This window comes from Thermobia domestica, chromosome 11 (assembly GCF_964235325.1).
Source record: "Thermobia domestica chromosome 11, izTheDome1.hap1.1, whole genome shotgun sequence".
Lineage (NCBI taxonomy): Eukaryota > Metazoa > Arthropoda > Insecta > Zygentoma > Lepismatidae > Thermobia > Thermobia domestica.
The window spans coordinates 25,086,341-25,112,929 of record NC_137464.1 but is presented as its reverse complement, the minus strand read 5'-3'; the positions used below and the strand labels follow the sequence as shown (position 1 = coordinate 25,112,929).

General features: G+C 35.1%; 1 protein-coding gene across 3 annotated transcripts in view; it reads right to left on the bottom strand.

The window, feature by feature from the left end:
• Positions 1–3,510: 3,510 nt before the first annotated feature.
• The window catches only part of Pli (E3 ubiquitin-protein ligase pellino), a 221,366-nt gene continuing 198,287 nt past the window's right edge, over positions 3,511–26,589 (bottom strand). For all 3 annotated transcript variants that reach the window (XM_081730255.1, XM_081730254.1, XM_081730256.1), the window contains exons 8-10: positions 21,395–21,613; positions 15,781–15,896; positions 3,511–13,513 (exon numbers count right to left, since the gene is read on the bottom strand). In XM_081730255.1, coding sequence (XP_081586381.1) covers positions 13,387–13,513; positions 15,781–15,896; positions 21,395–21,613 — 462 coding nt within the window. In that variant the 3' untranslated portion in view covers positions 3,511–13,386. The remainder of the gene's footprint in view (positions 13,514–15,780; positions 15,897–21,394; positions 21,614–26,589) is intronic.

Below are 26,589 nucleotides of genomic sequence, written 5' to 3'. Positions count from 1 at the left end.
ACGGCATTTTTTCTTTTTTTGGTATCGTCATGAGTTTTACACATACGTTAAAATTTGATTCTTTCCCACATAAAAAAATAAATAAAATAACCGTAGTGTAGTGATAAAAAATGACAACGGCATTTCCAGGGGATCGAACCCGCTACCTTCAGCATACAGACTCGTTGCTTTAACTAACTGAGCCTGTTCCGGTAAAGACGATATTTCATTACGATCGTCCTACCAATTCGTCCTTTTCCATAGATAATTTCCACTATTTGCTCTATCTCTATGTTAATACTTAGCATATATTCATATATTTGGAGTTTGCAGATAATGCATATAATAAGACATACTAGAAATATTCGTTAAAAGTTTAGTTTGTAGATTTAATCCACATTTCTCTCAATGACATAGATGTCGCTGCTTCGTGTTGAAATTCAGAATTCCCTCGTGTTCTTGAAAATTTCCCACTTTAGCAGAGTTGGTAATTCTCGAGATTTCTGTCGATTTAATGTTTTTTGCTTCTAATTTCTTTATTTTAAGCTAATATCTAACACAAATATTAAAAACGGGTTTGTTATTAACCTGTCCTGCTGGGGAAACCTTCCGAAATTTCGAACATATAAAGAAAACGGAGATATTTTCAAAAAACTTCAAAATAAAGAGACGCGTCATTTATTTTGCTCATGGTAGTACATATTGACGCACAGTACACAATTTAATTAACTACAGTAAATATATTAGATACTGTAGTGGATGAGTAAGCAAATTTACAAGATTTGGGCATGTATTTCGAAGAACTGAACCCCTTACGAAATACGCGACAAGGAAATTGTCCACTCTTGTTCCCCACAACAGTCCCCCCAAGCTTATATTATCCGACAAAATCCATTTTATATACGTCTGTCAGTAAAAAAAAAAAAAAAGTCATCAAAGCATAATAAGCAAGGCCCTAACGTTACGCCGCTGTTCCGATTCGATTTTTTTGAACTACCTCTCAAGCTTCGTTTCAAAAAATTTTGTCCGCGGGGAGTCAAAACTAAAATGTGAGTGCCTGCAGTGGGACACAAGCAGCGTATTGACATATTGACAATGGTCATTTAGTTTTTCTTAGCTCCCCGAAATTGTGTTTCGAAGAAGCATTAGAGCCGCCTTACAAATTGAATCAAGTGCTGCCAAGTGGAGGAATTCGTAACTATCACAGAAGATAACTAGCCGTTGCCAAAGTAGCTGCATCTGCTGGTCGACAATACGTGAAGGTAACAAAGACTTTGGAGACAGTCTGGCCTCAAATTTATGTAGAAAATTCTCTACTCTGAGACATTCGTTAACTAGGATTGTAGCTAAATTCGTAACACTTGATATTAGCGCTATTCGTTTATACCTCGCTCTCGACGCTCAAGGAAAAGACCTTGCATTCAATGTATTAAGATAATTAAGGGTTAGAACTCTCAACGTATTCTATTACATCCCTTTCTGGAAGTTTCAAGAGTCAAACTACAAATTGAATCCATGTTCTTGACCTAATTCAGGATTTGAACCCAATACTACTGGATTCAGGAATCTTAGATAAAATCTCATTTTTTAAAAAAGTAAATAAATACGGTAAACAAACTGGGACTAGGCTTGAAATATCTCTGTCTCACGAGAAGTTCTTTTTCCTCTTCTCAGCTAAGAAACCTAGGTCCAGTTAAGTCCTGATTTACAGACTGAGGATTTATTTTCTAAAATTAAAGACCATTTAATTTCCAATTTATCTAGGGTATTATCCTGTCTTGCTCCAGAGTTCTCTCCACTTCGGTTTGAAAAATGGCACTGCCTTGGGCTAACATCTATCTCTCAATAGACAATCCACAGAAAAATCTAAGGAGAAACGCTGAACCAAGAAAGTCACTCGTGTCTTTGGATTACGAATTGGCCTACCGTATCGCAACAAAGAAAAAGACTGATCCATTCATCACACCTTCATGCTTAAATATATACTCACAGACTTAGCTTGAAAGGAAAAGAAAAATGAGAACACGTATGTTTAAAAAAAAGAAAGCAAAAATAAATAAAATAAATAAAAATGAAGAGGAACAAAGAATGGGAAATTCCATTACCCTAGCCTTTAAACAGGCTCTCACTAATTTCTTTGACTAAGGAAATAACTTAATAACAGAAATATAATTTAAACATAATTAATTATAGAAATTCACTAAGATCAGTATACAAATATAATTAACAGGTTGACTGCCATGAGCATAATATGTGGTGCTCACCTTATTTTTCTCTGGGGCCATGAGCACCATATATGATGCTCATGCTTGATATCACAAATTACTAACTTATCCAGGTTCTTGAGCATCATATATGATGCTCATTGTCACAAATTACTGTGAGACAATGAGAATCACATAAGGTGCTCGGTTCGCATTGGTACATTTTCGGGAGAAACAAAATATCGCGACAAAAATGTGATATAACTATCCATAATCGAGCCAAAGGTAAGATGAAATTTATAGCCTCCTGCGATCAGTACCTTCAAATCACCTTGGCAGTCAGTCTGTTAAATACACATTTTTTTTCTTAACACTAATATTACATTTAAATGAACCAGTAATAATAAAATAAATACCAAGTCTTTTTTTAATGTCTTACCTAAGAATATACACAATTAATATACAAAAAAACGTAAAGTACTAATCTTTACACAAAACAGTCAGCAAGACTTCGGAGATGTCTTGAAATATGGAGATTTATTATACAGGGTGGGCACAAAATATCTCCCTGATAAAAATTAATTACAAGAAAACAAAGAATGATATAAGTATGCGGTTTGAAAACATCGCTTCTGTGACACCAAGTTTTTACCACAGCTTGTGCTACCATGACCGCAGCGCAAGTCATTTGTTTAAAAATGGCGTCAGTACAGCAGAAAGCAAAGTGTGAGTTGTGGTATCATTTTCTTAGGCACCTTGATGTGCTACATAACTCCCCAATTAGAGGAACACCAACCGCATGCAATCCTTCAATTGGATGGGGCTCTTTCACATTGGAGTACAGATATTCGTTCATTTCTCGATGGTACTTTTCCTACCCGATGGATGGGGAGATGGCCTAATACCATGGCCCCTACGATGCCCAGACATAACCTGCTTTGACTTGTTCCTGTGGCATTATGTTAAAGACAGGGTTTACGCAACACTGTCCGTGATATTGCAACACTCAAAACCAGGATAAGGGACGTAATAGACACAGTGACTCCTGTAATGTTGAGTAACAGATGGATGGAAATTGAATATTGCATGGATGTCATGAAAGCAATTAATGGAGCGCACATGGAAATTCTCTAAATCAGGTTAAAAAAAAAAAGTTTTCCTATTATTTGCACGCTTCTATCATTCTTAGTTTTCTTATTAATGTTTGTTATCAGGAAGATACTTTATGTCCACCCTGTATTTATTCCCAAAGACAGAAAAACTAAAAAGGGGAAACAGTGATTTACATATATAATCTTTATTTATGGGATGATTTCAAAATGAGACGTAAAAAGCAATATTTTATTGAAATAGGTTCTTCAATACATACATTCAACATAATTTACAAAAATAAGGCAAATAAAACCATTTTACACTGTTACATATACAAATTAATATACATTTTGTTATGGCATTGTATTTCAATTAAATTCCAGAAATGGAACACATACACATTCGACGAAACTGGAATGGAAATAAGTTTGAAGGAAAACTACTATTTTCTAGTTTAGATTTTGGCATAACAATTTTACTGAAAAATAAAGTAACTTACTCTAACAGCCCGCCCACTTAAGGTAAACCAAAGTATGAGAACATATACATTATAAATACACAATAATATACGAAACGATGGAACTAATATATTTGTTTCGATATTATATTTATAGGGAAGAGGTAGGAGACATTTGTTTTAATTGTATCGTTAATTTTCCTAAACAGTCACAAATGTACATCGTAAATGATTCATAAACGAACTTAAAACAACCTTGCAAATACGCTCGATTTTACTTTACTGCATTTGACAAAAGGGTCTCACAAAAAAGATATACTTGTTAAACATGGAAGAAGAACTGTTAATGTAACTTAACAAAAAAAACTGGAAATTTTTTTCTCGTATAAAGTCTTTTCCAAATTATACTTATTCACAACCAGTTAACTGATCAATTCATATAAATAATACTATAAAATGCGTCTGCGTGATTTCGTTCTACAACATTCGAAGTTCAGTTCTTTCGTCATACGGAAAATTCAGTCTTCCGAAAACCAAACATTAGACAGACCACATATACAAAGTGAAACACTCTCTCAATATGATATTTTACTAAGACATGCATGAAAGCGACGCAATACTGGCCTTGCTTTTTTTGCTTTCTGAAATTATCGGCCATATCAGAGACAATATAAAACACGGCATTTTATTTTTTAACAAAGCAGAGAATTGTTGCAGAGGCACAAATATGAAGTGAAAATATTTGCTATTTATATCAATATTAAAACTTTTTATTTCATCCAAACACATGTTTTACACCTATTGCTAGGATTTCCGTAACTGAAGCATATTCTTAACCTCGATTTGTATATTTTTATAGACTAATTACTAAAATAGTCATTAAAATTTTGATTTTTATTCCAATGAAAGAAACTTATTTTACTGGTAATACATATTAAAGGTACACCGATTAATATAAAAACTAGAAGCAAAATTTGAAAATGTTATTGTCCCAAGAGCTGATATTGAATTTAATAGTGCAATAATAAGAGTATGAAAAGAAATATTACTTTCGATCACAGCCTTTGTGTAAAATTCTTCTTCCTCTTCCCTGTTGCCCTGAAAATGTACCCTCTTTTCCCTAAAGCAATCACTGCATACATCTCGGAGAACGTAATCATTACTAAGTAAGCACCGAGTGTTCGCTAAAGCATACAGAACAAAGCACTTTTTCTGTTCTTTCTACTCCGATTCAGTTTCAAAAGTTTATCACACATGAACAAAACGATACTGTGGATACAACTCTTCTTTTACGAAAAAAAAAAAAAAAAAAGTTATTTTCTTTATTTACACTAACAACTTGAAAAACTCTTCTACAATCTGATTTTTAGAATTTTTCTTTACCTAATTTGTAAGCAATTTACAATGCAAAAACCTGCCAAGTTCGCTATATACCATCAATTAACTTCAATATATATTATTATATATATATATTTCTTTTAAGAGTATGATATGCTAATCCAACTGTACAGTACAAGATGAGAGAATACAGCTCCCACCTATACATGTCTTCTTTGATTTCCTCCTTCCCCTTACTAATAAATAACGATTTCATTAGAGGCTACTATTTCATAAATATAAATTTCATTCTGTGTCTCTAACCGATAATATCGTTCTTTGGCAACAATTGGCAAATCTTCGTGAACAAATTGAACATTAGACATACAAGAAATATTTTTGACATTTTCTAATTATCATTATTATTTTTTAAAATATTAATCGATGTGATGAAAAATATTCACAGCGAGTATTTTACATATGCCCTGTTTCTCAAGCGAATTTATGGCATCGTATATTGCAATGATTTCCGCATGTACGCCAAAAGTAGTACGAATACCAATGAGGCCAACATTGATTCGGATACACCCACCCACTAGTCACTGATAACAGAAACGGCAGGATATTACATGGAAGGTAAAATACTTTATTTACTAACAGTGTTAAACGTGCTTAATATGAACCTGTAGTGAAAAAACAAGGTAACTTCATGGTTTGTATCACCCAAGAATTTGTTCTGAAATTTTAAGAGCTGATTCGTTTACTATACTGATGGTGAACATTACTTCAAAATACTTAGAGAGTCTTCATCCCGGCGAAATTAAAATACCGCTAATTTTACAGTAATTATGTGATATCTTCAAATAGATAAAAGATAATTGAAATATGGAACAAGAGCGCCCTAGACAATATTATTTTGCGTGAGGTACCGTTATCACAAGTCACCTAGTGGCTTTCCGTTTTCAGCTGTTTAGAAACGCGAAAATAAATGCCGATTTTCAAAATGGCTCGAAATCGAAAGCAGATAAGTGAGTCGTGATAACGGTTTCTCATGTAAAATAATAATATCTAGGGCGCTCTTGTTCCACATTTCGATTATCTCTTTATCTATTTGAAGATATCACATAAGTACTGTAAAATTAGCGGCATTTTAATTTCGCCGGGATGAAGACTCTTTAAATAACTACAGAATTTTCTTTAAATTTACGATAGAAATTTGTATTTTCTTGTTTGTGGAAGCAAATAGTTGAGTATTATAATTATTGAAGAGTTATTCAGGGTACATATAAATAACATACATACAGGGTGTTCCAAAATGTGTCGAAATATTTTGGAAACAGATTCTTCCCATCAAAATAAGAAAAAAAAAAAAAATAGATGAACTTGTGCTCGAAAGTGGATAGTTTCGGAGTTATAGGGTGCTCAAAACGTGAAACAAGTGAACTTTTAAAGTTCATAGCACTACTGCTATGGGACCTATCGTTGTCAGGTCCAAGACATGACTGAAGAATGGTAATGTGAACTATCCAAATATTCATGTTTAAGAATTTTTCCAATACTCGCAACACCAATTTCTAGAGAGGTGGGTGGAGAGCGATAAAGTACTCCCAAACAGCCTCTCTAAAAATGATTGTGCAAGTATCGGAGGTTCTGAAACATGGATGTTTGGATACTTCACATACTAGTTCCTCAGTGATGTCTTGACACGACTACAATCGGTCCTATATTAGTGGAACTATGGACATTTAAAAGTTCATTTTTTTCACGTTTTCTGCACCTTCTAACTACGAAACTATACACTTCCGATCACAGGTCCATATGAATTTTTTTCTTCTTATTTTGGTGTGAGAAATCTTTTCTCAAAATATTGTGACAAATTTTTGTAACAAAGTGTAAAATATTTGAATAGCATAGATACTCGAAAACGTTGACCCAATTCTTGGAATACAAAAAAACTATCCTTCACACTGGGATGTATCAATGCAAATTATATTCGAGGAGACAGAACTAGGAATTCTTGAATGATAAAATTAATCAGACTGTATTTCAAATGTTTGCACAATCGCCTCAAAATGTAAATTCCTTCACAAAATTGTATTTACTAACTAATTAATGATTTCTATATGGAAAAATTATTTTGTAAACTATACACGAGAACATGTGTAAAGACAAAACGGGAGCAAGAACCTAGCTTCTTGCAGAGCATTACTTCAGTAAAAGACTGTGATAAGAACAATGTAGTGAGCAGAAGTTGAATGTAAAGGTCTTGCACGATGAATGTGTGCTTCAGACTTATGTCCAATTACTTCTTTTTTTATCTCGCGTGATGATACATGGATTTACATGAAAAGGCTTTAAACAAAATTACAGTTTCTCTTTTTCAATGTGTTAAAATCGCTTAACACAAGCAGTTTTCTTTGATGCCTAATTTATATATCGTACCAGTTATAATTACAAATGCGAAAATTCTTTGTATTCAGTAACTGACTGATTTATACTAGTTTTGCTACATTCAATAACTTACACTAAAATACAAATGCTGAGCAAAGCAACGTTTATTATAAAATAATAAATGTGTGACAGTTTCGCCAACTGATTTAACATATTTTCTTCATCAGACACTAAAAACAAGAAAGAGTTGCATCTAAATATAACAGAAATACAAAAAAAAACTGCCCTGAACGCTGATTGGCTGACCAAAACAGACAGCCGATCATAACAGAAGTTGACAAAAAGGAAACTAAACACCGCAGATCCATTTCCCTCCCTGGTCCAGTAGTAGTTTTCCACTGGATCTGCGATCTAGAAATGGATCTGCGGTGTTTAGTTTCCTTTTTGTCAACTTCTGTTATGATCGGCTGATTCTGTTTTGTATAGCCAATGAGCGTTCAGAACAATTTTCTGTATTTCTGTTATATTTAGATGCAACTCTCTCTCGTTTTTACAGTGTCTGATGAAGACAATATGTTAAGTTAGTTGGCGAAACTGTCACACATTTATTATTTTACGCTAAACGTTGCTTTGCTCAGCAATTTGTATTTTAGTGTAAATTTTGTATTCAGAAAGATTATCTAGTACTCAATGTTTCTTGAATTATATATACTGGGACGAACTTGAATATTTCGAAGGAGCTCTGAACTTTAATATGTATAACTGTTACCATTTACTTAGCAGATTAAAATAAATACTACGATAATTTCATAAAAATCGCCAATAATTGTCAAAATACAAGTACTTTAACTTTTATTTTCCTTCTTTCTTTCTTTCTTTCTTGCAACAGCTGCAAACCAAAATATTCTATGATTCAACTTTGCCGTCTGTCTATTCTATTCTTCAAGCAACTTTAAAACTAATAACGTTACTCTACTTTGCTATTTGTACAAGTACACGTGAAACTTCCGAAATTTCATACGCAAACAACACATTCATACAGAAACTGACTACAAGGAACTCAAACCTATATAAAATAAAAGTTTCAAGAGCTTAAAAAAAGGCAGGGCAATAAAAAAGAAAGAAAAGAAAAGAACTAAGAGAACGAAATAATAACTACTTACCAAATAGTTACCTTACGTCAAAAACCCCAATTCCATGTGAAAGTATAACAGAGGCACATCACATCAATATAGTGCAACATGAAAACAGCAGTTTATTCTTACAACCTTAGATGGTCCAAGCAACTCTTAATAGTATTCCATGCTTGTGCATTCTAACATTTTTTTTAATATACTACTATTGACTTTAGAATAAATATTTTTTAATAGGTTTTCTTCATAAATACAATGAAACGAGCTTTTTAGGTGAAATAGATACATAGTCTTCTATCGCATACACACGCTGTTCACCGAACAGTTCGAAAACAGAACTTCAGAGTTCAGTCATTTTAACAACTGTCCCCAAAAAAAACACTCAAATCACACGCTATATTTATATATATATATATCATTTTGTTTTCACACACATTCACACATTTACATACACAGGAAAAAAATCACTTATTCTGTTTCAGACTTTTGTTTCTTTTTCTTGTTTTCTATTTGGTTTATGTTATCGATTAACCTCTTAAGTGTATACAATGAATTATTGTTTGTATAAATCACTAAATCCCTACTACAATATAATAAAGATTGAAAGGATACTTCTTTGGTATATAGAGTAAAGTAATATATGTACGTACACATTATGTTAACGTTTCTTGCTAGAACTTTGCAAAGAGTTCTCCAGAAACACGTACAAGTTTCAATACAGGAAACAAATTACGAGTATTAGTAATGAAGTTCTAGCTTAAGCCACTTTCAGAAAAATGTCTCTAATGCGTAGGTTTGATAGTACGTCCCCAGTGCTCTATAGTGTTCTTAAATAATGAATGACAAAATTATTTTTGACAGTAGGCTCCACACAATCTTACATAGAACTGATCTCTTTTCTCAAATGTAATATAAGTATTGGGTTGACAAAAATGATGATCTCTTACACGCATTATTTTACACTGATCGTATAAATGAAAACGATCTAAACTGAACTATTTCGGCTAAATATGTGTGATCAACAGTAGCCAGTAAATGTACGTATCTCACGTTTACATTTAACTCTGGAGTGAGAGAACCCACTTTTGAGTAACGTAGGAACACTGATACTAGAATATGATTATGATTTGATAAACTCAAATCTGTCGCGAGAAATTGGTAGCCATAAAAATAAATAAATAAATAAATAAATAAAAATAATAATAAACGCCAGACCAGTCTGAACAACGTGGAACTTATGTAATAATTTCCAAATCTCAATATAAAGTCACTACTTAAAAGTAAACGAAGAGACGACGAGCGTGCGTCAATCACATAATTTCGTTTCCTTTAAAGGGTGCTTTTAGAATCTCAGCCATCTTTTGTTTTACAGTCCATTGTTCTATGTAAGGTAGTATTATTCTTATTTCTATGAAATAAAATGACATATTTTTGAATTCATTGGTCAAAAGTCTCTTGATTGTAAATATTATACCGACAAACTGTAAGAGGTGATTCCTTACATCATAATAAGAGAAAAAGTTCATATGGATCTGTGGGGAAAAGTGCACAGTTTTAGAGCTAGGGATGTCCAAAATCCCGAAAAAGCCAAATTTCAACAGGCCCTATTTCGAATTCCAGAAACTGTGGATGGTGGTCCTTATCAGCGTAAAGGAAGTCACGCATACGCAATCCAAAAATGCATATTTCATTAATTTTCAGTGGGTGTACAGAGTATTCCATACAGGGTGAAATTCCCAGACATGCCATCAACCGAATTTTGAGATATGCTCTGATTTTATGATTGGTCCAAAAAAGGCAAACGATAAGTCTTGATAGCAATGAACACAGAATCTTTTGGCGTGATCTCGGAAGTGTTAAGGACCGTCAGCAGCACGGTTTCTCGTACTCAGAACTCATGCTGTAATGTTTTCTTTCGCACCTGTAAGAAAAGAAAAGAAAAAAAAAAGTGAAATATACCGTGACGAAATACATCGGATCACGCATTATTCTGAGAAAAAAAAAAAAAAAAAAAAAAGCTGCCGGTTCCTAACACTTCTAACTTCCTTCCGAAGCATTGGATGTCCATTCTCGTCAAGGCTTATCTTCTGCCTACTTTAAACCCTCCATGAAATCAGGGTACATCCGATAACTTTATTGAGAGCATAGCTGAGAATTACACCCTGTAGGGAATACCCTGTATACCTATTGAAAACTGACGAAATATGCACTTTTGGATTGTGTATGCGTGGCTTCCTTTACGATGATAAGGACCACTATCCACAGTTTCTGGAATTTGAAATAGGGCCTGTTGAAATTTGGCTTTTTCTTGATTTTGGACAGCCCCAGCTCTGAAACTATGTATTTTTCGCCATAGGTCCATATGAACTTTTTCTCTTATTTTGATGTGAGGAATCACCTCTTACAGTTTGTCGGTTTAGTTCATTAACGACAAACTATATATACATATCGATCCATATCGTGTGGTTTAAGTGTCCGTTTTATGTCACTATTCGTAAAACAATATTATATATATATATATATATTGTTTTACGAATATTAATACTACGAGAGGAGGATTACTGGATATATGTCATGAAACGGACACTTAAACCACATGATATAGATCGATACCTAACCTATCTCATCTCACAGCAAATAGAATCTTTTTCAGCGCCGTGACGAGAAAACGAAAGTGTCTCGTGTGAGATGGCGTGACTAGTGTGGCTAAAATTCTACAACCGTGATGTTAAAGATTGAATGTGCCCGCGACAGAATTATTGTTCAGTTCTGAAACATAATCAGCGGCAACTGTTACAACACTTTTTACGTAATCCTTCTATCACTTGGCAGGACAAGGCTCGGTGGCAAGTAGAGCAATCTGTGGCTGATTTGATTTTTCGAGTGAAGTGGAAAGTGTTCTACTACCCATTATACTCTCCGGACTTATGTCCTTGGGGCTGTAATTTCATCCTCAAGATGAACGAACCATTTCAGGTCATTCTTCATTCAGAAATGTTCCAGAGGTTCTCCAGGCAATGGAGCTTTGCACTACAGTTATATTACGATTTTCACATCTGTGGCAACAGTTTGCACACAAAGGTGGATACAACACTGAAGGAGAGTAAAAGTTCTATACATGTATCCTTTCTGTATCACTTGTAAACATTTCAACCTCAGGTTTGTAAAATTTACTTTCAAGACACAGAAGTAGATGTGAAGAAACCAGTCCAATCCAACTATTATCCCAGTTCATTTCAAAGAAAAAAGAATGGTGATTTCCCATACTAATCAACCCTTTCCTGTATAAAAATAAAGATTGTGGGTATTCAACAAACGTAATTTGTACACTGACTAACTAGTAACAATCTCGTGTGCTTTCTTTATGGTAGATTTTGTCCAAATCACATTTTTTGGGCGGCTGGCCTAGCTATACTGTAACTTAACCAATATGATTGTCCCGCTATTTTGTCATACATAAAATTATGCCTACTGTTTTTGACATATAATTAAACTGATCACGCCAACGAAATCAGTTTTTTCTTGCTTTCTTTACTATAGTGCTCTTAATTTTTTGAAAGTATGTTTTCGTTTAGAATTCATGATAGTTTTTACTTATTACATAGCATTTCTTAGCTCAGCAGACACACAATATGTCTCAAAGTGGCAACAGCGCACATGGGACGTATCTCGTTAGGAAAAGGAAGCACTGGAAACTCCGATAACGTACTTTTTACGATCTTTATTTAACGAATTTCGGTACAATCTTAAGTGGGGAAACAGATAAAAAGTAACGCAAAATAACAATAAATTTGAACGTGAGCGATCATGAAGAAAAGGAATTGCCCCTCGTCGTAAGAACAAACTTTGTCTCGCAGCCATACGCAATACAAAATGGACGTCTTATAACCGACTTCTGAAACACACTTACTACAATAACCTATATATAGTAACACTTAGAGTCTGTAAGGAAAAAAAGGGGAAACAAATAAATACTTTATATAATTATATATATATATATATATTTATATTATACACACTTTAAATTGTTGTCACATGTAGGAAAAGGCACTCATGTGATTCAATACACGTGAAGAAAACAATGCAAGTTTGTTTCCAAACGCGTCTTGAATCACATCACGGCACTTCATCATATCGTGGAACTTTTCAAGTATAAATGTGAATAATATAGGAACACCGCTTTCATGTCTATATACTGTAACGCAATGAAGCTCTTTAACAGCTTCGATGACGTAACTATTCAAACTGCTGATATATTAAGACTTAAAAATTGTCATTTGTCATTATTATTGAGAGAGAGAAAGAGAGAAACAGAGTACAGTAAAGTTTCCATTATCCGAGGTAACTGGGACCAGTGCTACTTCGGATACGCAAAAACTCGTGTAATACGTAGATAGATACAGTAGTGCGTACTGTAAATGACAAAATAATTTTTTATACGGAAATTGTTTATTATAATACACTAAAACTTATTTTTTTTTTTAAATTATATACATATAGTACCACACAAAACTTATTTTTTTACTGATGCTGCGAAGGTTGAGAAAGTCAACTGTCAACTGGCACTTTTTTTTTTAACTACCTCGGTTAACCGGGACTCGGATAATCGAGAGTTTACTGTATTAAAATTCTCGGAAACTCGTCTTACTTAAGTGCACACCTTTAAACGTTCAAAATACACGCTTAAGAGGTTAAAAGATATTTTCCACTTTTGCACATTGAATATAGTTACACTACGAGGTCTTTTATCCTCTTCTTGCACACTCACTTCCTACGTTCCTTGTTTTTGTTTGTTTTCGCTTTAACTGCTTTTTCAGTCTACATTATCTTGAAATATAAGGCGAACGTAGCCGGGGTCACCACTGAGGGGTGTAGCACAAAATGGACACGTTGCGTGAAAGCCGTTAGTACCATGTGGAATAGGGATTACAGCCCAGTACCTGAAAAAAATAATATTAAAATATTTTAATTATCTTATGCTCGGCAAGCTGTATGAAATAGATGATGAATGCAGGTAAATGCTACATGAAAGAATTGGTGAAAATTAGATAACTACGAGGATTATTATTATTATTATTATTATTATTATTATTATTATTATTATTATTATTATTATTAAAATAAGAATCACTTGCAAATACAGTTTGAAATTTTGCGTTCCCTTCAAAATGAGTGCATCCCGGTTTACGGTATCCCTTGCATACAATTGGATGTAATTTGTCGAACGCCAACCTGTACTTAGTACTTCTTTATTGAATTTCTATTGAAGTCGGTTAACTTCTTTACCTTTCTCTATTGAATTTCCTTATGGCTATGTGGTGGCCAGAGATTAAGTGAGTCAGTGGGTTGTGGGTCAACAGGACGTGACTCACTGTGACCCACCACCCATCGTGATCCGCCGACCCATTCTGCTCAGTGCACTGTATAGACAAAATCTTCGGAACATTGGTGAATCTGTCCACGTTTTACCTTGTTCAAGGACTTCATTTTTCTTCTTTTTAAAATTGTTTCTAGTTACTTAACTGAGATGAGTTTATCTAAGTGAAAAAAGGACTTCAGGCTCTTTTGGATATTGATATTTGTAATTGTAATAATACCAATAGGACTTACTACTTGGCTTTCGAGACACAGTCGAATTTTAGACTGTTTTTTTTTCTTCTTCTCCTTTACGTTGGCCACTTTACCTTGATTTGAGACTGTCAAATTTCATCCTATTTCCCACTGAAAAGTACATGTAATTCAACAAGGAAATAATTATATATGATAATTAAATTGAAATTCATCGTAATATGGCGCATGACAAACACACATTACCATTTTATATCATAAAGGTCAGATCCACCGGTATTGAAACAGAGCGGTGCTTGAGCGATTGACCGTAAAATTCAAACTCCGATTAGTGTAATGTCACAGACCTGTTTTCTTACAAATGTAAACTCTTTAGTCAGTGGTGAGGAGGGCGTGGATCATGGGTCAAGTTTTCATTGACCCAGAATATCTCTGATGGTAACGTATTCAATTTCGAAACTGGAGACACAGGTTCCATTCTTAGTGGGAACTCATGTGGTTTGGATTATTTCACATTAAGCTGTAAGTCCGATAAGTTCAATGATGTTATAAAATAGAGGATCTGCCCATGCAACAAAATCGTGAAGCTATACGTCACAGTTTTGCCACACCTCTTTGACCGCTCCACGCCACTAAGATCGCAATGTTTCGAACCAACAATAATGGCGGAAATGGGAGTAGTCAATCAGACGTGCTCGGTTGTTTTGTAACTTCACTGAGTTCATAGGATGAAGATACGAATGGGCAGATCCTCTATTTTATAACATCCTTTGATAAGTTTGCAAATGTGCTAGCGCGCTGCTAAAAGGGATGCTAAACTTCAAAATAATCAAGCAATATTCCTTTTCATACCCACAGTTTGAAGCCTTCTACAGTTTTATGTAATGTTCACGTTTTTGTTTTGAAGACTGTTCCACACGAAACATTTGAGAGTCTTTTTCCTAATTCTCCATTCAGCGGCTTACAAAATACCCTTTTCTACTCAAGAATTGTTTTGTCATTTTTATCCTTGGATTTATTTCCAATTCACATTTAAGTTTTTCACTAATAGTAAGACTTTATATATACGCCTTGAGCACAAACGAAAGATGCTTTGATTGTGGTTGCAATATATGATCATGAATAGACGAAACTAAGTTTTAGCTTCCAATGTAAAGATCGGAACAAAATCAGAAATATTGAAAAAATAACTTTATACTACGCGGAATTTTGACCCACTGCTAATTCTATTATTATTATTATTATTATTATTATTATTATTATTATTATTACACATACGAACTGCAATACGTTCCCGCTGGCCTAGTGGCTGGCGCATCCGAATTACAATGGTTCGAATTCCATCTTAAATTGTAGGTTTACGTTTCGTATGATCTGAGTGCTGAAAAGATAACTAAACTTCAACAATCAAACGAATGAAGACTGGAAAAGCAAAGAATTTAACCACTCACACTTTTGCTCCCACAGAGGTACCCGATAAAATAATAAATGTTTCAATGGTGGTCGAGAGTAAAAAAACAGTAAGAAAATGGCCCGGATCCTTTCTGTATTCTTTCCTTAAGTTATTTTGAAAATTAAAGGGAAAAAATCCACATAGACTATAAAGTTATAATGTAATATATCACTATATTATACTTACTTAACAGTTTTCTCTGAAGCCATATGGCCACACGGGTTGAAAGCAAATGTTGGTGGTCCAGCATCGGTGTAGAAAGCAGGTTCTATTCCCATACAAAGTTTTACTACAGGACCGACCTAAAAGATTGATTATACATTATACAGTTACACAACTAAAAGTATCTACAAATACAATTCACAGCAACTTCTACTGCAAGGTAGCATCCACAGTAGTCCGGCCGGGTAATATCAGAAACGAGTAAATAATTGTGTATAATTCTGAGTAATTTTCGCTGACGCCAAGGTACCGCCCGATGCGCAGCTATTTAGCACCTTGCGAGGTCTATTTGTGCTGGCGCCTCGTTGTGGTGCCAATGTGTCACCCGGTGTCCAGTTATTTAGCTGGAATTCCTTGCCTGTTCAGTTCTGGGAGACTAGTCGCGTCGAGAACAGGTACCCAGGAACAAAATCACCTGCGAAACGCTCTGGATTTCGCAGATCCTAGAGTAAATGCGCCATCAAACCAGAACTGTGGCGAATGTGAGTAGGTAGACATCAAGTATCTAAACACCGGAGGTCGTCCGTGATATTCAGACGTGCACAAGATAAAGCCCGCATAAGTCTACCTGACAACTATCTCAGAAGGTCGGTGTGACACGAAGAACGTGTCAGCATAAGCTGAAGACTCAAACTGAAACCATATCGAATAAAATGCGTCCAGAATTGAGAGCCAGATACAGGTAAATGAAATGCTTGACAATGATTACGGATGGACGTTTGGACACTCTGCTGTAGTTTTATGTCTGGCAAAGAGTTGTTCGCCGAATGCGCGGCACTGGTCTGCCGAGAATCCACATATTCTGCACGAAACACCTTTCCGTGACCAAATAATTGGGGTTTGGTGCGCATTTCAAGGACACGTGTAGTGGCTGAAGTGTCCTTTGAATTAACTGTAAACAGGAAAATTTATCGTGGCTTCTTAGAACAGTTTTATGACGAACCACGACAAATATATACTCCTACTTCCAACAAGCGGGAGCCACACTTCGAACAAATCCCTGGCGTTGGTACATGAACTGTTTACAGAAGTGCGCACAATAAGCAAAGAGTTGTGGTATGGACCCTCGTTTCCTGGATTTATCCTGTGATTTTTATCTTTCGGAATGTTTAGAGTAGAAAGTGTATACACATACCCTCCATATCCTGGCTGAACTGCAGGGAAACATTACCCACAAAATCCGCAGCATCATCTGTGAAAAACTACAGGCGGTGCCAGCTAATATGCTACGACGTGCGCTGATGTGTCTCCACATTAAGGGAGGAGGGGGAGGCTTTCAGCATCTCTTATAACATGCAGGTAAGCCAGTGTTTCCATTACCCTTCTCTCTTGGTTGGTATATGATGTTACCCGCCGGGCTACTTTTATGTGTAAGTACATGCACAACAAAGCTTCCTTAGTATACAAATTCCGTTAGGAGACGCTCGTTTACAGATTTTTATTTCAGAACAAGACAACAATAGCACATTGTTTACTAATTCAACTATTTAGACCAGTGATGACTAAATCAGACACGCAAGTATTTTAAGTCGGGCCCATGAATAAAAATGAAAAAAAGTATATGATTTGTTTCTTTCTTTTTAAACTCTACGTGTAACAGGAAGAGTGTAGTTGGGCGTCATAACACATCTCAATCGGGATTTGACTTTTAACCTTTGGCTTGGTATCAAGCCCATTCTGCAAGGTAAAGTAATCGGTACCGGCCTTATATTATACATCGAATGGACTTTATCTTGATACATCCTTGTGACTCTTAATACATACAAAACGCTGAAATTTCGTGTGATGCAAATACTGACAGGAGAAAATGGTTTGACATACACGGCAACACCAACAGATTAACAGTGTTACCAACTTAATATAGTTATAGGGGCTGAGGTGCTCAGTGGTCGAGCGTTCACCTCTGGTGCATGGGGTCCTTGTTTCGATCCAAGCCCGCAACAACTGAACTTTGTGGTGGACAATCACCGTGTGCGTGGGTTTTCTAGGGGTTCTCCCGTTTCCTTTCACTTTCTTCATTCCACCATTTCATTTCTTTCTCATCATCCCCGTCTCCTTTAGCCTAGCTCACCTAACCGTGGGATGTAAAATTTTAAGATTTCATTTTAATATAGTTATATTTTTCAATGGCACTACGTCAGATTATTACTAGGGAAGGGCAAAAACTGTTTTTATAAAAACCGAAAACAGGTTTCTAGAAAATCCGAAAAACCGACATTTCGGTTTTCTCCAAAATCGGTTTCAGTTTTCTTCCAAACCGGTTCGGTTTTCACTGAAACGTGTTTAGGTGAAAACATCTGGAAAACACAAAACTATTTCTGTGGAAACGGAAACGGAATCGATTTCCGGAGAGCAACGAAACACTATTCTGGTCAGAAATAGAACCCATTTTGGGAAAACAAAACGGAACCGGTTTTGTTTTGAAGAAAACCGAAATCGGATCCGGCGAAAAACCGAAACCGGTTTCGGCGAAAAAGTTTCAAAAAATTTCAGAAACCTGTTTCGGTTCTTAAAAATCGAAAAAAGAAAAACCGGTTTTTGTGCCCAACACTAGTTATTACCAGGGCCTGGATCTTGTTGACAAGTCACCTTTTTTCTGTTACGCATAGGAAAGGCAAGTTCAAATAAAAACGTTATCCATCAACTCTAGGTTCTAAAAATATAATTTTTTAGGGTCAACTTTTGGTCACTTTTTGCTGTTTTGAAATTTCAGGTCATTTTTTAATATTTTAAGGTAACTTTTAGGTCACTTATGGTCTTTTTATTCGTTTTTTCCTACATAAGGAAATCTTTAAACGAACACGGTTTACGGATGTGGAAATTACGAAGTTGAATAATCTCTTTTCTTACTTCTTGACTATTAGAGTGGAAAAACTACATTTTTAACAAGCTAATGAAAACTAAACTGTAGCTGGTTAACGAAAGGTGGGGGTTGTTAGGTGGCCAAACAAATAGTTTTGGGTTATTGACCACAAAGAATGTGATCAGGTGATTAACTAAAAATGGATTAGAAGGCGTACAAGGGTTTTAAACAGGTTTTTATCTATTATTTTCATGTAGTCTACACTTGCTAACTTTGATTGTTTAAGAGTGCTTCCTAGTTTCAACTCGGAAGTGAATTGACGCTTTCAATACTTACAATGCCGTACAACAGACTGATTAATAGAAATAAATGATCAATGGACTGCAACTAACTGAAACAAAACTTTTTGAATATGAGTGAGAAATGCTAATTAAAAATCCAATGGATATTAAAAAATGTAAATGTTTAACTAAATAAAAGTTTGAGAAAACGTAAGTTTTAAGGTCAATTTTTGTGATTTTTAGGGTCATTTTACAGGAATTTTAGTGTCATTTTATTGGTCACTTTTTAAAAATTTTTAGGTCAACAAGATCCGGGTCCTGGTTATTACATATTAAATGAAAACTTACGGTTCTACGTGTTATAAAAGTGCGTCCAGTAAGAGAACGTCTCTGACAGCTCGCAGTGACATTGCCACTACTCGCGTGTCAAGGTTTTTTTCGGTGCAACTGTAGTGGCAATTTAATTAATGATATAAGACAGAGTGATCGTGGTTGGTAACACTGGTATCAAAGTAGGGGCTGCAATGTCCCACCGCATGTGGTAAGAAACGTCAGAGATCATCTCTTGTTGGCCGTGCTATAACTTTATAAATGTTAAATGATACCTTTCTTTTGGCTAGTGTTGGTAGATTAAATAATAATTATCTTAAAATATCTAGAATCATACTGCACCAATATCAAAACACTTATTCTTCCTTTAATTCATATCTCTGATCTTTAATCTTTCATCTTCCCGAATTCATATACTTATATCATCTTCCCAATCTGTCCTTACGACATACATTCATAATTTTCAATACACCTTGTTTATCTTAGCAACCACTTCTTTTTACATAACACAGACCACAAACCTTACGCTATACAGCATGTGTACTCTACCGTGACACTTCCTGCCGAAACTCTCCCCCTTGTTTTTATATTAAAACTACAACGACCGCTCTTTAAAGGAACTCTTGGACTGACTTCAATCTTTTCTCTCAGCTGTATCTTCTGAATGCCACTTTCTCAAATGCTTCATAAATCTAGGCATTAGTAATATCCCGGTCTTCATTGTTTTACCACTGGCAACTCTGAAAACTACCTCTTCACTGGTAACCCTGGAAACTATGCCTTTCATGTCCTCCTCCTCCTGCATTCTTGTCCAATTAAAGGTATTATCCCAACTTGACTTGTTTAATCTAATCTTCCTCCTAGCAATCTCCGCTTTAACATTTGTGCTGTTCTGCTCAGCTTTCCGTACTTTCTTCTCCATGTTGGAAGATGAGTAAAGTGTTTATAAATGTGATATGTGCTGTTACCAAAAAAATGAGAAGTAACATGTGTACTCTTCCGTGACACTTTCTGTCAACACCACACTTATTACCGTGTTGCAAACTAATATTGATACAGTATCAAAAACATAGAAAATTACCAAATTTTTGAGGCTTCTACAACAGTAATAACGCAAATGAGACGGAGGCAGCAATGTACATCCAAAAAGTACCTCAGTGTCGAATGCTAGGTTCTTCATACAACGTACTTTTAACAAGTAGAAAAAGTAACAACAGAAAATTTAAAAAAAAATGCTATATTTTTTAAAATGGCATATTTGTGGTCAACTTTTCTAAACATTTGTTGATATAGTTTGCTTTTACAGCATTACAATACTTGTTATTACAACTTCTTGGATTTACAAAATTTTAAGCAGTATTGCCAACACTGTTTATTATACTTGCGCAATGATTTAAGATCAAATTGCTGTAAACGACATTATGAGCTTTACTGAAAGAAGGAAGATACAGAGAAAACAAAGAAAGGAAAGAAAGAGAAGGGACATTACATTTACTGAAAATTATCTGTGTGCTTGGATGTGGTACTTATCTAAGCACTATGTCGAGATAAAGTCTTTTGAGAAAGTCAGGTTTTTAATCGCCTGTAACTTTGTGCGTATTCATTCGAAATCTGTCATATTATCATAGCCTAAAAGAATCCAGATGTGCATTGCCTCGTCCATCTCACTTGCGTTGATCTATACCTTTATGTTAGGTTGCCAAAGTACGTGAAACAATATCACCTTGCCGATATTTGCATGGTACACACTTTCAGCGTTTTTTTGTTTATTACTTTAAAAGTTACCAGGGCGTATCAAAATAAATGGTCCACGAACGCAGATTTTACATATTTACTTTCAAATGTTCGTAGCTCAGGCTTTTTTGGCCTATACACATGAAACAAACGAATAGAGTAGAGTAGAGATTGTCTGGGTGCGTCAACGGCTAGATCTCTTTGTACCTATACAAAGACCTGACTTAATCATAAAACCAAGTGAAACACAAAATCAACACACATGAGCTAAAATTACATGAAACAAAAGAAGAGCATACCCAGGAAGAAAAGGCTTTAGTAACTTTAGTGAACCATTGCTTTATTTGGCTCGCAGTGTGTTATACGGTGGTCATCACTGGTTTAGACTATTAATATTATCATTCTATTTTGTCTACGCAAGCAAACATACCTCTAGGCACATTGGACAGCGTCGCTCTCCAGAATCTTTATCCTGACCCCAATCATGCAGTCCTTGAACATGGCCACAATTGAGATACACATACGGCTGATGTTTCTCATTATTACTAAGAGTAGATTTATGAGGGATGACAAGTGTATTCAGACCAACAGGGCATTGTGGCCTCCCAGCATTTAACTCGTCTACCAGTCTCTCCAAATGATGCTTGGTCTGAAATAACAGGAATAAAAAAATAAACTCTGATAAAGACAGTAAAAGAGTTCAAGCGATTAATTTCCATTTATGAGATTTGGATAGACAGTGATAGTCACCATTACCGTTAAGATGTTAAAAGACTGACTCTAGTAACGGATCACTCTAGCTATCTGTTCCAAAAAATAGACTACAAAAATTCGCTTACATGTATGGGAAATGAACTACAGACAGACAGTGTTAAAAAACAGAATTTAAAAGACACTTATATGTATGAGATATGGGCTCTAGATAGCTACCGTTAATGTTATTGTTATCCATGAACGGACTGACTCCATTAATGAACTATCGAGGTAATTGCTCTAGCTATGTGTTCCAAAAACAACTTAAAAATCGCTTACATATATGGAATATGAACCAAAGATCAATTCTATTATTATGTTAACCCGGGAACGGTCAAGTGTTGATTTGTGAAGCGAGTGATCGACAGGTGAGCGCGGTGCTCACTTAAAATATAATTGTTTATAACTCTATGTGGAATTTATTTTGAACATATTCCTATATGGTGACATTTTGTGATTTATTATTAAAATAAAATCGCTCCCATAAACAATACGATTAGTGGATTATCATTGTCACATAAAATTACATTTTTATTACCATTATCACATAAGGATCACATTTAAAAAAACTTAATTAGAGCGTTTTCAGTATATGTGTAACGGAACGTTACATATTGTCTTTTGTTTTGATTAACTCTTTGTTTATTCATGTTTGAATCAAGTTATTATGATATTTCACAAATTCAGTTTGACCGACTTATACTTTATCTGCACCTTGTTTCAAAGTATTGGCCAAGAATGACTTAAAATTCTGAGCCACTTTCGTTCTCTTTTAAATAAATAAAAAGTTGTTGATATGTTTTAACTCGGTGATTTCGTAAAAGATAGAAGTTAAATAATTTTATAACTATTATTCACCAATAATTAATTCTAATTCTATCGAAAATAATATTTATTTGTCATAGTTTGTCACGATATTCTAACATATTTAAGTAAGTTTGAAGCAACGTTTGTTTAATGTTTAATATTGTATCTATGAATTACTATAATATGAGTTGCTAATTTTTATCTGATTCTGCTCCAAGCAACTAACTTTCTTCGTATTTCTGTGAACTCCAATCAAAAATATGTATCTCCGATATGTCTGTTTAGTAACTTATAAGATGTGTGCAGTTAATGTTTATGAATGTAGTTCTGCTTGTGAAGTATATATACTATAAATATGGTTAAAGAAATTAATGAATAAATACAAAGGATATGAAATACTATGAATTTTACACTATGTTATTATATGCAGCAGAACATGTAGTTTGACAAACTGCCGACAAATGATATGGAATTAATAAACGATATAACGGAAGATTGAATAATAGTCTTAATTAACATGTATAAACAAGTTTACAGTTCATGTCATCTAGATTGGAGTCTACTTACAACTTTTCTCGCTTCGTTCTTTACTGAAATCCATTTCCTTATCTGCAGTCTTCTTACAATGTTAAATCGCCGTGCGTAGCTCGAGATGCGTCACAGCGATGGAATCATTTAGAAGTAACATACTTGTTAGAAGCCTTGTGACAAGATTTACATCCCGTCCCAAGGTACAGCGCATATGTTCATAATATTCATATTTTGAGTTGAAAATTTCTAACGAAATTAAAGATATAAATATCTTAGTGTAAACACTCTACTTATGTCTCTTGATACATACAGCAGGTATTTCAATAAAACACTGTTCTGCTCCATATCTCATCACTGTCCTGATATCACCCATTACACTTCCAGCAGATGCCGACAGTTTGTCCCCCACAGACTGGCACTTCACAGATGGAATATCATACAGTTGTTTATTCTGTTTTTTTTTTTTCTTTTTTTTCGTAAGCCACAGCTAAACCCGATCCTTTCTGTTTCCCATGATCTCGGAAAAATCACTCACGCCGTTGGTCGACAGGTGAGCGTGGCGCTCACAAATTACGCATAGTCACATTTATAAGGCCACTGTTACTCCAACCGAAGAGAATGAAAAGATTACACTTGACTCTCATACACAAGACACATCAAGAGACAGCTAGACGGCGCCTCAATTCTGTGACCCCACTCGGGTAGCTTTAAAACAAAAACATAAACCAGGGTGAGCGCTGCGCTCACCTGTCGACCGTTCCCGGGTTAACAAACTTACTACATTACGAACTCCACTGAGAGATAATAGCTGTAGCTGTATGTTGAAAAAAACTGAATTAAAAAATTCGCTTCCATATATGGGATATGGGTAGAGACGAAACTTTTCGCGATATGTGCGAAACGTTAAAAAAAAATTCAGGAAACCTCAAACTTTTCGTTTCAGAGCCAGAAATCACGTTTATATTATCGCCAAATTCGGAATTACTTGCGATAAATGCGAATGAAAACGAAGAAATGGAATTCTTGTTAATTATTGCTAATAATAACAACTAAACGAATTTCCAACTTAACTTAAAAAAACGTTGCATTTACGAAAAAGCTCTGCGAATTATTTGATCCAGAATCTGTTTCACTTCATAAAGAAAACCGAACTATTGTTTAAATCGTTGACTGTGTTTTGTTGTGAAAAGATTCATGATCTCTTGGTTGCTGACCGTGAATTTAAAAGTAAGGTTACTGAAGTTTTCAACAGTCAAGATAATGAAGTTGACACTGTATCATTGTTAAACAGTTTAAAAGTTACCCACATGTCTTTTGCTGGGGCTCTTTACGTTCAATCGTGTTGCCAGTCTCGAGTGTTGATGCCGAAAGATTTTTTCCAAGTATAATATGATTGTTACTGACAGGAAAATGAACTTAAAAGAAGAATTAGTAATGTATTGCTGCATCTTATCCTTTAACTAAGGATGACATTAGAGGAAGTGTTTAAATTTTTGCATTAATTTCTATATTTCAGTGAATACATTAGCTACAATGTGCACCTAATCAAGACCTAATGTGCCCATATCCTCATTTTTGTATTAGATATACACCTTACTATCAAAAATATACTGTTTAGTAGTTCCATAATTAAAATAAAATAAAACTTGTGCTACATTTAAAAAAATAAATGAGACATGGTGATAATGCTATAAAATATCAAAATTGTTACGAAAAAGTTTCGTCTCTGGATATGGGCTATAAATAGTCACCATTAACCGCTAATACGTTAACAGCGAGATTTCATTAACAAAGGGTATAGCCGAATAAGATGGTAAAAAGTGCCCTTAGACGGATTGCTGATATAACCAAAAGGTGCCTCATATCCAAAGATAAGTTTGGTCAGAAAATCAACTTTAAATTCCGAATTTCGAAATTATTGCTGAAAATTCGAAAATCAAAAATCGTTCATATCTCGGAAACGACTTAAGTTACGAGGATGAAACAAAATATGAATATACTACTTTGTTTGAAAGGCCTTACCGAAAATAAGAAACAATGTATTTCGTCCTTCAAATTTCTAGCAAAAAGCGCGTCGAAAATATTCGAATTCAAATATTTTTCCTTTATGTTTGAGCGACCACTTCTATTTTCTACCATAAAAGTAGCACCAACTTGCCTATAATATATTTTGACCATGGCTTGATACTCGCAGTGCAACTTGGTGTAAAATGAGGGAAACCCAAGTCGGACACGCCTGAAAGATATGCAACCCGCGTCACATCATGTTTCGACCGTCACGAATACTGTCAGAAGTCAAAGATGTTCGAGTTTGAATTTCTGACTTGTCATTATTGGCTCTACATGACAGTGTAACTCTCATAATTGTCCTTCGAGAAACCGAGCGACAGCGCTGATACTCGAACTGTCACTTAACTACTGTTACATTTTTGTTTAAACTGCACACTGACACTTCGACTAGTGTTAGTGCTGCAATTCTAGGGCTGAAAAGGGAACAGCAAGTTTCGGATATGTGTACATCTGTTATTACGTCCTTCGAAAAAAAATAATTTTACCCTGTATGTTCGTAGTCGCAGCCTGTTCGCGAGAAGAGCTTATACCAATTGAAAAAGCTATTGTGGCAACGAAACTTCTCAATACTGTTGACCATTTGGTACTAATCTTTGATGGAAGATATATCCGACACGGCTAAAGGTCGAATAATGAGTATAAACAAAAATCGTAAGCTGGTCAAAAAAAAGTCATTTACTATTTATATTACGACTGATTATATTGTACATATGCTGGGATCATATACTGCAATCATAACAGATGCAGCAATAGTAAAATGTGTTTCAAGATCCAAACGGCTAACGATTCTTATGGCACAAGGTGATACTTATTGTGTGAATCGCGGCTTTCTGGATACAACTGAATGTTTGGAAGAAAGAGGATTTACAGTTTTAGTGCTGAAAGGTTAGCGCAGGCAACTGACTACGGCTGAGACGAACTTTTCCCGCCATGTTACAAAAATTCGCTGGGTTGTTGAGGCCGTTCATGGTATTCTTGGACAAATATTGTCTTCTACGTCATCAACAAGTTGCTTCCTCAAGTTGGACTGTTATGTTGAATAGCTTCTTTTTTACACAATACTTTTGCTAATCATCTTAATTCTGATGACGAACTCGACGAGGAAATTCAACAAATGGAACGACAGCTCATCGCAGAGAAAGCATTAGGATTAGAAGTACAAGACCACGGTTGGTACAGTTGTACACACTGTTCCGCAAAAGTCACATATGCGGACATCCTGGACTTCCCAGTGTTGACAAGAAGATACCTAAATTCTTACTACAGGTTCCCATCAATTGTCTCAGGCAATTTCCTACTTGGCTAAAATGATGAACGAGAGCTCCCTTTAAGGCTGGCTAAGCGGTTAGCGTACGTGCCTTTGGCGTGGGAGACCCGGGTTCGATTCCCGATTGGAGCTCATATGGTTTAGATTCCACTTTAATTAGTAGGTCCACGTCTCACATAGCCTCGCTGCTGAAAGAG